Source organism: Wolffia australiana, chromosome 6, assembly GCF_029677425.1.
Source record: "Wolffia australiana isolate 7733 chromosome 6, ASM2967742v1".
Classification (NCBI taxonomy): Eukaryota; Viridiplantae; Streptophyta; class Magnoliopsida; order Alismatales; family Araceae; genus Wolffia; species Wolffia australiana.
Window position 1 is genome coordinate 8,691,402 of NC_135840.1, and position 11,318 is coordinate 8,702,719.

Sequence of the window (11,318 nt, forward strand, 5' to 3'; positions counted from 1 at the left end):
TAATTATCAAGAGCAAGATGATGTAAAGAGTACTAAAACAATATAATTTTGAAGTAACTGTGGAAAGGTATTCCATGTCTAGCACTCCCTGCTGTGTGCATCATTAGACACATCCACTTATCCCATTGATTATGCGAATAAATTATTATATACATCTATATTTGACTATCATCTTCCTCATCTCATTAAATTATTAATTAATCAATATCTTCTATTATTCCCTATTAATGAGATGAAAAGTGTTTGGAATCATAGTATATGTTGCATGGGGAGACGAACCTTGTTAATCTATTACAAGTTAAATTCATTTATGAGTCAATATTTATACGTTTGTATTGACCAACTCAAATCAACGAAAAGTTATTGCCCCAAATTTGAGATCATTGACCACCCATTTCCATCTAATGTGTATGATTTATTTAAATCATGTAAATATTTTATTCAGGATGCTGGAAAGTATGTTAAAACAGCCATTAATCAAGTCTTGATAAGTCAAATTTATTTGTTATTTGACTGATTGACATTAAGGCAGAAATAGGTTTTACAAATGGTGCTCCATCTTTTCTCACACAGCACTCTGTATTCTGAAGTAATATGTATTAAATATTTATGCCCTTTGCCACCAATGCCCTTTCCATTCAAACTATTAAGGGTCAACATATAATTTGGCTTTAAGATACACATACCTTTGATGTTTGACGAACATATGTCATGTAACAGTTACTTTAGGCATATACACATAAATGGGATAGAGAAAGAAGAAAATTCTCATTGTGCTGACTAATAAGGGAATCAAATCATTTTTTAGTATAGATAATGAGGTCCTAATACGAACTTAAAGGAAACTGTAAACATTTTTCGAAAATCATAAACATGCCAGCTAAAAAGTGTGAGGATTTGAATAAAAGTTATGAATTTTACAATTTTTAAACCTCGAGTTTATTTTCATTTTAAATTAGAAAACTAATGTTAGTTTAGGTGGCCAAGGAATAACCTGGGGGGGGGAATTAGGTTCTCCATTTATATTATATTTTTATTTTTAATTAGCCTAGGATTTTTCTTCTTAAGAATGAGGTAGGGGAAATGGAAGACATAGTTTTTTTTTGGAAAGCTTAGACTAATCCTTAATGCTCTTATGGGGTATCCATCTCGAGGTGATGATGTGCCCTAAAAACGTTTTTGTGAATGCCCCCCAAGAAAATCACTTGGAAATAGGGTTAAACAAGGATACCAAGAAAAAAGAAAAAGTTGATGAAGCTTTCTCGTCCTCAACCCTCAAAGGCTTCCACAGAATGATGTTGGTTAATCTACTTCAACTTAGCCCCCGCAGCCTTCTTATGGCCTCCAAAGCCTTAACCTGAGTGATCACAAAGATCTAGCAATAACAATATATTTCTGAATAATGTATTATCCTCAACAACACTTAGTATTGATGGCTACTCAAAATAGTATTCAAGAAAATGATCAATTTTAAGTATTTCAACAAGAAAACTTTTATGTCAAATTTTATTAATTTAGAGATAAAGATTCATAAATATATCTATGACTTTCCTTCAGTAATACCTCATTGTTTGTGGTCGTTCTTTATTCAGTCATCTTCTCCTCCATGTTTTTCTTTGAATAAAATTATTGATTCATGTTTGACCTTTAATGCTTAAAACTACAATATATTTTCCACATTGCACCAAATGCAATTATTCTACCTGGAAGGGTTTCTTAAAAAAAATTGCACAACCGTTATCTGACACAAAGTATTCAAAAACAAATCAGACAAATCTCCAGATATCAATCTTTCAACATCCTTTGTTTACAACTTGATTCCTCCGTGTCCAACTTTAGATCCCTGTAAATCTTTCCAAAATCAACCAAATGATGCGATTAAAATTTTGTAGGTTTTTTATGGATTTCAGAAAAAATTCATATGTTGAAAAAAGGTCAAAATCAGTATAAAAAATATGCTAAAAAATATACTTATCACAGGGTCGAGGATTTGCGAAGTTCGGATCCCAGCCTTATTTTCTATGAATCTTGAAATACCCTGAGCCAAAAACCATGGTTCCAAGTTCTAGGGACTTGGATTGATGTTAGCAACAAATGATCTCTTCAAAGAATACTAAAAAACGGCTTGAAAATTGCTCTAGGAATTGAGAGATCTTTCTAGGTTTTGGACTGCGATTTTCAAAGGGCAAGGAGAAGGAGAGTTTGAAATTAGGGCTCAAAACTGCATACATGGACTTGAAAATTTGAAAGGGCAAAATAGTAATCTTTCAAAAGTCCAACAGTCATATTCATTATTATGATTAAGCAATATAAAATAATAATCATTTTAATTTTAATTTTTTATATTTATAATTTTACCATCAATTCAAAATACCTTTCAAGAGTTAAGAGCAAAAACTAGATGTTATGCCAAGGACATGAGATTTAAAATAATATTAAACTTCTAGATATGTTTACCACATCATTTAAATAAAGATATCACCATTGGATAATAGTAACTTTATGTAATTAATTTTCATTAAATCATCAAAAAATTCAATCGTGTGAAAAGACAAGATGTATTCCAACAAAATGCTATTGATTCTAGGACTATAATGAGGAGGATGACAGACCAAATCGACATCTTGCTCACAAGGTTCTGATTTCTCCACTGGATAACGTTGTTATGTAAACATAATCGAAGGTAGTAATTAAGATTTTGAACAAGTTATTCAACAAATCAAATGAAGACAAATTTACACAAATTCCTGAACAGTGGTAAAAACTATGTTTATCTTCAAGTCATAAAATTACAAGTCCTAAATATAGGATTCACCTTGTTCAGTGTATGGTCAAACTAAGTAACCTTTTAATATATCTAAGACTCTTATTCTATCTTCACATACAATCAGTCAACTAGTTGACTGAGGGCCTATTGTGCTTTGATCACAACCCATATTGAGGCATGCATCACTTTGAACATTCATCAAAACACACATTAAATCATTGTGCTAAAAATACCCTTAAAGCTTAATCTTCAACTAACAGCGATCTTGCCCTCGCCAGCCTTGAAGTAAACAAAAAACTAACAGCTATGCTCTATCAATTGATGAATCAAAACTGACGACTATGCTGTATGAAGCAAAAGTCAGAAAAATAATTTTATGTGGTTTACTTATGAGAAAAAACTAAAACAGGGACAATTTACATTCTTAGTTAAAGCTTTAGTGTGAGCCTAAATAATTTATCCATCCATCAAAGCCTCCCTATATGTGCGTTTCTAAATGCATTATTTTCATCTCTTTTTGAATCCTTCTCAGGTAAATTGATCTTTTCTAAAATCCTATGTAAAAAATAAGCAACGAATATTTAAAATTGGTTATTTCCTCATTTTCATTTTAATTTCCAGTATCTTTATCAATATCTATCTCTATTAAAATAAATAAAAGTGGTTCTTTTGCTCTATGTCCTGGACTTTATAATCAGTAAATGTACATAAATCCTCAATATGTTGTTTAAAATCTAAACTAATCCCTCTCAGTTTCCAAGTTAAGCATGACCAATATTAACCCAGTTTAAAGATTAATCCTTCTGTAAGATTAATCCAACTTAAATATTTATAATTCTCAATCCTCAACATCTGAAATAAAATCTACTATTTTCTTCTAAGTAACTCACTGCTTTATATTAAAGACCTAAAAGTGATCATTCTTTGGAAAATAATCAATTTTGTTGCTATAATTTTATGGATCATATGCGATCAAGAATAGAAGAGACATTACAATAGAAAGATTTTAATTTTAGAAGAATATACTATTAGTCATGTACATATCACCACGTTGCCATGGATACAATATTATTGCTCACCAATAACTGAAAAAATCATTATAGATGTAAACAGACATTTATGTCCTCACAACAAAAATAAAATACAGCTAATATAATGCAACTCCAAAAGTATCATAATATATAGTATTATATTTATTTAAGATGGTCGTATTCTAAAAACATCAAATTATTTTGGCTTTATGACATATATCAACAGTTTAGGAATATAATATTCTAAAAACCTCAAATTATTTTGCATTTATGACATAGATAAAAAAACATGGATAAATCTGAGACCGGAAACTCTACATTCCAGAATAAACTATGCAATGCTGCAGACCAAGTTGAACTCAAAATAAAAGAAAAAAACCTGTAGACCTCGAGTCTGGGTACAGCTCCCTCAATCCAGATGAATTGCAGAGCAACGAAGATAGATTCACCATGATTAGAAAATTTGATATTACTGTTTGGAAGTGTGAATAAATGATAATTTAACATGAAAAAAGACAAGTACACTTTTCCTCATTCAACTCCTAAGAACTGAACACCAGGCACATGTACATGCAGATAAGCGTAACCCTCCCGCAACCCACTTTGCGTTAACCAGAGAGAACATTGACCCACAGATCATACATGAAGATGCAGATTGGAATTGGCTGCCCAACTTGATAAAATGTGCAATTTCACAAATGAAATAGTTTGTCCTTTGACCTTGAATGTGGATCCAGAACCACGGCCGACCCAATAATTGAATAGACAGGGAAGAGAAAGTTAACCATGGTTGTGAAGTTCAATAATTCTGTTCTGCAATGTAGAAAAATCAATCACAATAAAAAGAATAAGTTACAGATCTCGTTTTCCTTTATCAGCTCATGAGAACTGAAAACCAGACATATGATCAGGCAATTCAATGTGTTTCTGAAGCAACCCAGTTTGCACAATCCAGAGGGTACATTGACCCACAAAGCATGAGGCCCCATTATGACTTTTTAATAAGCTAACAACTGATCAGGCAGATTTTATTTCCCCCCATTACCATGGTTTTTGATCAGCCTCTGGGCCTTCATTCCAGTCAAGGAAATGCTCTCCAGGGCGTAGGTAGGTTCCACTCCCATGGGGCAACTTCCTGGCAAGCCCATTAAGAATCTGGTGAAAGGCATCCCCCGCTTGAGCAGGATGGGGAAAAAGCATGGCCTGCTTCATTGAAGGGTTGGCCAGCAGCCTCTGTTTCCTCAGTATCTCTTCCTCGGGGATCGAAGTGAGAATTGTGTCTAGCTTCGGCACGTCCTCTTCTGCCACAAACACGCCAATGTCCTCCCATGGGATGGCATCGGCAAAGGGTAGAACGATGTCATCGGCAATAATGACAGGAATGCATCCAAAGATCACCCCCTCGACGAGCCTTGGACTCCACGGCGCCCATCCCAGCGGGCACAGGCAGAAGACAGCCCTCTGCATGTCCTCGTAGTACGTGACTGGGTGATCGGTGGATATGTCAAAGAGTGGATTGTCCTTGAAATTTTCCCACACCGAGGCTCTTGCCCCCCTGTCAGAGAGGTAAAAGCTCAAGTAAGCACGATGATTGAATGCTAATAACATAATTTTTGTACATTGGACCTGGTCCAAGGTGATAACATAATAGCATTTTCTTTAAGAAATAAATAAATAAATAAATGAACTAGAAGAACTTGGGAGTGTTGCCAGCCTGCCTGGCATAGTATCCACCCTCGGGATCGTTGCCGACGTCGTAGAAGAGACCACGGAAGTAGACGAAGATTGAGCGAGGGGTGTCGGGGGGAATAAGATGGGCCTGCATCTTCTGAGGTGGAGCGTACGGGGGGATGATTATGGAGCCCTCCTTGAGGCATACGTGGTAACGCTGTCCAAAGGTCTGGACAAGAGTAGCCCTCTTGAGCATAGGAAGGATTCCTCGCTCGATTGCTTTTTCCTCCTAAATTGAGAAATGTTACATGCATGGTGAGATGTCATCGGACGAATTTCCTACTGTGGTTTAACATTAAAATAAATCTTAGGTGCTTCTATAGTTTGCATAAGTTCACTCAGAGAACTGGTTATTTCATGAAACATAGGGCTTATTCAAGCTTAATTCATTCCGAATGAGGTGTTTCATCCATGAATATGCAATCATAAGTGAAAAACCGTTATGGTCTCTTGTTTCTCCTTTTCGAGTTGAAATCAATGAGGAGGCTTTTCTGTCAAAAAGTAAAAATAAACGATACTAGTGGACAAGCTCAGAAATACGACAGAAATATGAATTAAAGCAATTACACAATAAGTAAATATTTAGTCATAATTTACCACAATCCCATGCAGAAAGAAGTTAATATAACATTTTTACGAGATAATTGAAAGTTTTCCTGACAATGCCAATAAGAAGCAGCATTTCATCATTGAAATTTTTTTTGAAAGGTAATTTCATCATTTAATAGGCGATGATCATTAAAAAAGATAAAATTTTACTAAAACGTAAATCCTAATATAAAGAGATAATAGGAGGGCAGACCCAAAAAATATGACAGTGACTGGCCATATTTTATTCAATCTCACCTTAACGATTATACAGCCAACGCATATTCTAAACGAAATTAACCACAATCCCTCGCACAAAAAAAATTAACATAACATTGGGTACGAGATAATACGAGTAATTAACTGAGAATATGCATAATTCTCTGCATCTCATAACAATCAAATTAGGTGTAGTCATTTAACCAATTAAAGAAACCCACTTGCAATAATCACAACGACCAAAGTAGGTTAGAACCTAGAACAACCAAAATATGGTACAAACATCTAAATTACTCGGACCAGATGAGGAAAATCATCTAAATAATAAAAGAAAATCACTAGCAGCGATCACAACAACCAATGCAGAGTAAAACCTAGAACAACCAAAATTCGGCACAATCATCTATATTACTGGAAAAAAACCACTCTCAGTTATATAATGATCAAATTAGTCTAATACCTGGTAATGGAAACACGCAGCAAAATCGTGTGGGACGATGAAGAAGTGATCGGCGCCTTCAGTTCTGTTCCAGTAGGGCCATCTCGTGGAAATGTGCTTGATGGCGCTTCTCATCATTCTGGGAGATTTGAATGGCAGAGGAAGACCGTTGGGAGTCAAATCACAAGTGGTATAGACCGGTGCATAAAACCAATCAGCTTCCTCCGGGTTAAGAGTTCGAACTGGGCTTGAAAGGAGAAATCTGTGCATGAAAATCTCGGCCGCGAACATGTGGGTAAGGCATCTGGGATCGTTCTGCACGACCTTCTTGTTGTATTTGTTGGGAAGATCGTACACGAACACCTTCAGCCTTCCCACTGGATCATCCTCAAGAACATCGCCAGCACTCCCTGCAGCCACAAGTATTGCAGATTAAGAAGAGGCCAGTTAAAATCCAGGAGTTGAAGGCATTGGTTTTCTCGCGGACTAAGTGTGATCTCTTTAAATTTAGAACTGTGGTCTAAGTAAAATTTAGAATTGGGAAATTTGTTCATATTCCATCGATCTATTGAAAAATCTGTGGTTGGAACATACTGAAGTTTAATGAGATTTCTTCCTGTATGGTTTTTTGTTGGGGTTGCCGTGAGGTTTAATGAGGTTGGATCCGCATATTTTAACATTGGATGAACTTGTTGAATGCCTCGGATCAAAGTATCACGCGGGAAGACGTTAGAATGCAGGATTTAAAGGAATTGAGATTCCTGTGTTTAGAATTCAAAACTGGGAATTGCGAGTTTAGAATTAGAATCTAGTGAAAAATCTGAGACAAGAACAGACCGAAGTTGAATGAGATTATTCTTTTTTTCTGGCTTGGAAATGTATCTTTCATCTTTGTATGGACTTTAAGAGTGCTTCAAATCAAAGAATCACGGGAGAAATGTACCAGGCAAAATCTGACGAGTGAGATCTAGAACACAGCTTAGAAGAATAAGAAGATGAAGATGAGTATTGCAGATCAAGGAGAGAAGGCCCAAAATTCAGAAGTCGAAGGAAACGGGTTTCTTGTGTTCTAATCTCAATCTAAATTGGAGAAATTCGAGCCTAATCCATGGACCGATTGAAAAGTCTGAAGCTGGAACAGACCAAAATTTGGTGGGTTGACTATTTTTTGTTTTCATTGGATTTTTCGTAAGTGCCGAAGGGAAATGTGTATTTGATCTGTGGATGGACTTTTTGAATGCCTATTATCAAAGCCTCACGCGGAGAGATACTACAAGACAAAATCCGACAGACGAGATCATGAACACAACTTAGAAGAATAAGAAAATGAAGATGAGTACTGCGGATCAAAGGGCAACAAGGGCAAATCCATGGGTTTACTTGCGTTCTAATTTCAAATTAGACTTGATAAATACGCGGCTAACCCATGGATCTATCCATACACCGAAACTAGAATACACCAAAATTTCAAGGGATTATTCATTTTTTCTCATCCTGTTTGGATTTGTCGTCGGGGTTTCCAAGAAATGTATATTTCATATTCAGATGAATGCCCCAGATCAAAGAAACAAGCTTTCAGAGATGGGTAAGATCACGAATAAAACTTTAAAGAACAAGAAGACGAATATCAAATCATGGAAAGAAGGGTACCTGAGATCCTTTCGGTCTGGTGTCTGCGGTCGATTGCGCCGGTAGAAGATATGGCAAAAGAAAGGAGGATTAAAGAAGCAGAATAAACCCATAATCGTCGATTCATCGGGCTCCCTGTTGTTGCAGAAACCTTTCTGGCGACAAGAGATGGCGATTGTGGAGAGAAAATCGTCGTCGCTGGGAGTCAAGGGAGAGAGAGAGGGAGAGAAAGAGGAAGATGGGTAGCTGCGGGTTGCCGGTTGAAGTTGGAAAGGAGAAATTTTTCTGAGGGAAGTTGCCGGGTGGGCTTCTTTTTCTTTTCGACCGGAGCACAAGGATGGTGGCTGGTCAACTTCATAGACTAGCAGAGCCCTCTCTCTCTCTCTCTCTCTCTCTCTCTCTCTCTCTCTCTCTCTCTCTCTCTCTGATATATGTATATATATATATATCTCAGTCTCCATCTCTCAATCTCTCTCTCAGTATCTATCTATCTCAATCTCCCTCTATCTATGTATCTCAATCTCTCTCTCTCTCTTTCTTTATTTATCTATCTATCTCTCTCTCTCTCTCACTCACTCTCTCTCTTTCTTTATCTATCTATCTATCTATCTCAATCTATCTCTGTGTCTATCTATCTATATCAATCTCTTTCAATCTCTCTCCCTCTCTATATCTCTTAATCTCTCTCTCTCTCTCTCTCTCTCTCTCTCTATATATATATATATATATATATATATATATATATATATATATATATATATATATATATATATATATATCTCTAAGTCTCTCTCTATCCATCTATCAATCTCAATCTCTCTGTCTCTCTAAGTCCGTAATTTATATCCCCTCTTTATCTATCTATTTATCTATCTATCTCAATATCTCTCTCTAAGTCTCTAATAAATATCCCCTTTTTATCTATCTATCTCAATCTCTCTCTATATATACCTCTCAATCTCTATCTATATATCTATCTCAATCTCTCTCTCTCTCTTAGTCTCTAATATATATCCCCTCTTTATTTATCTGTCTGTCTATCTCAATCTCTCTCCATATATATATATCTCAATCTCTATCTATCTATCTCTCTCAATCTCTCTCTCTTAGTCTCTAAAATAGATACTCTCTCTCGTATCTTTCTCTCTCAGACTCAAAAATATGACATCTTTCTCGTCTCTTCTCTCTCTCTAAGACTATAAACTATATATTCTCTCTCATCTCTCTTCTCTCCCTCTCTCTTTCTATTTGATGTTTTATTTTTTCCTTTTTTATCCCCTATCTAATCACTTCTTCTTTTCTCTTTTTATCCTCTATCTGTAAATTTACCAATACATCTATATTTTTTTCTATATATCTGTCTCTCTATCTATTCTATCCATCTATCTCTCTACCTATCTCTCTCTCTATGAATTCATCTATCTCTCTATCTATCAATCAACCTATCTCTCTATTGCTCTATCTATCTATTTATATATTTATCTATCTCTCAATCTAACTCTCTACCTATCTCTCTACCTTTATCTTTATCTATCTCTCTAATCTATATATCTCTCTATCTAACTCTCTACCTTTATCTTTATCTATTTCTCTATCTATCTATCTACCTATCTATCTCTCTACCTATCTCTCTATCTATCTTTCTACCTCTATCTCTATATCTCTCTATTTATGCAACTCTCTACCTATCTCTCTATCTATCTATCTCTCTCTCTATCTCTCTACCTATCTATCTGTCTGTCTCTCTATTTATCTATCTATCTATCTCTCTACCTATCTATCTGTCTGTCTGTCTCTCAATCTATCTCTCTACCTATCTCTCTCTATCTATCTATCTGTCTCTCTATCTATCTCTCTACCTATCTGTCTGTCTATCTATCTATCTTTATACCCATATATCTATTCTCTCGCTACTCTCTCTCTCTCTCTCATTTGACCCATTTGACCTCTCTCATACCGCGTTTCAAACTGGCGCTCCTAGAAAAATCTATGCCTCCTTAAAAAATCGGCAAAATCCAGAAATTCGGACTGAAAAGCGTTGAAATTCATCTATTTTTTCTATTATCAGTACGATAAAACTCAATATTAAATCGGAAATTCCGCGTTCTTTTTTCCAATCATATCGTCAGCCAATGAAAAGGTCAAAGGCCAGGCAGGACCCACCAAACATCACATAGTTTTTGACCCAGCCGCCAAATCACATTAATCTACAATTTAATTTTGTCCTCAAACTTTGACCCACTCAAAAAAATAAAAAATAAAAAAACCACAGCCCCCCAGTTATAATATCAGAAATTACTTAGGATTTATAATTTGCAATCCAATTCTATTTTCTGGGACATTATTAGGAATTCTATTTCTTATTATTCCACTATATTTGCCAAAGTTGTGATGTAGATTAATTGTCATTAGGGATCGAATCCCAACATCGATCAGACCTGGGATACAATTAAAAATCCATGGAAGCTATACTTTTAGCAATTAATTTTTCCTTTCTCTCTATCTGAATGAATTATTCTATTGAATTGTGTAGAATTCTGCGGATCCAATTCCAATTTCTGGGAAATTACTTTGAATCCCATTTGTTATTATTCGCCTACAAATTCCAAAGTTCTGGTGTATATTAATTGCCAGTAAAAATCCGTGGAAGATATACTTTTAGCAGTTCATTGTTTCTTTCTCTCAATCTTTTTCTTAAGTATACCTTCCACAGATTTCTAGTAACGATTAATCTACGGCTGAACTTTGGCGTTTGTAACAAAGAAATACCAACAAATTTACTCTCTTGGATTTCCAATTTGGAATTATTAGAAATTAAACAATAGTATTTTTAAACAGAAGCACAAGCAAACAGGGGCCAGCTCTGTGAAAACGACAACTTACCAAGCAGGCAGCTGGCAACAGAAGCTAGAAA

The 11,318-nt window shown here is 35.4% G+C and overlaps 1 protein-coding gene across 1 annotated transcript; it reads right to left on the reverse strand.

Annotated features, from left to right (window-relative positions):
- Window positions 1-4,585: 4,585 nt before the first annotated feature.
- On the reverse strand, window positions 4,586-8,804 carry LOC144704261 (putative beta-1,4-xylosyltransferase IRX10L). Its single transcript, XM_078576615.1, has 4 exons — window positions 8,426-8,804; window positions 6,797-7,185; window positions 5,517-5,758; window positions 4,586-5,353 (listed from the first exon to the last, which is right to left on the reverse strand). The coding sequence occupies exons 1-4, from the start codon at window positions 8,529-8,531 to the stop codon at window positions 4,840-4,842; spliced, it is 1,251 nt and encodes a 416-aa protein (XP_078432741.1). The 5' UTR covers window positions 8,532-8,804; the 3' UTR covers window positions 4,586-4,839.
- Window positions 8,805-11,318: the final 2,514 nt, after the last annotated feature.

What these genes read in the sequence shown, in the direction of transcription:
- LOC144704261 (XM_078576615.1), bottom strand. Translation starts at nt 8,531, where the DNA reads ATGAATCGACGATTATGGGTTTATTCTGCTTCTTTAATCCTCCTTTCT. An exon ending in CCAGACCGAAAGGATCTCAG is followed by an intron (nt 7,186 to 8,425) that starts GTACCCTTCTTT and finishes TTGTGGCTGCAG; the next exon opens with GGAGTGCTGGCGATGTTCTT. An exon ending in CTGCGTGTTTCCATTACCAG is followed by an intron (nt 5,759 to 6,796) that starts GTATTAGACTAA and finishes TTCTCAATTTAG; the next exon opens with GAGGAAAAAGCAATCGAGCG.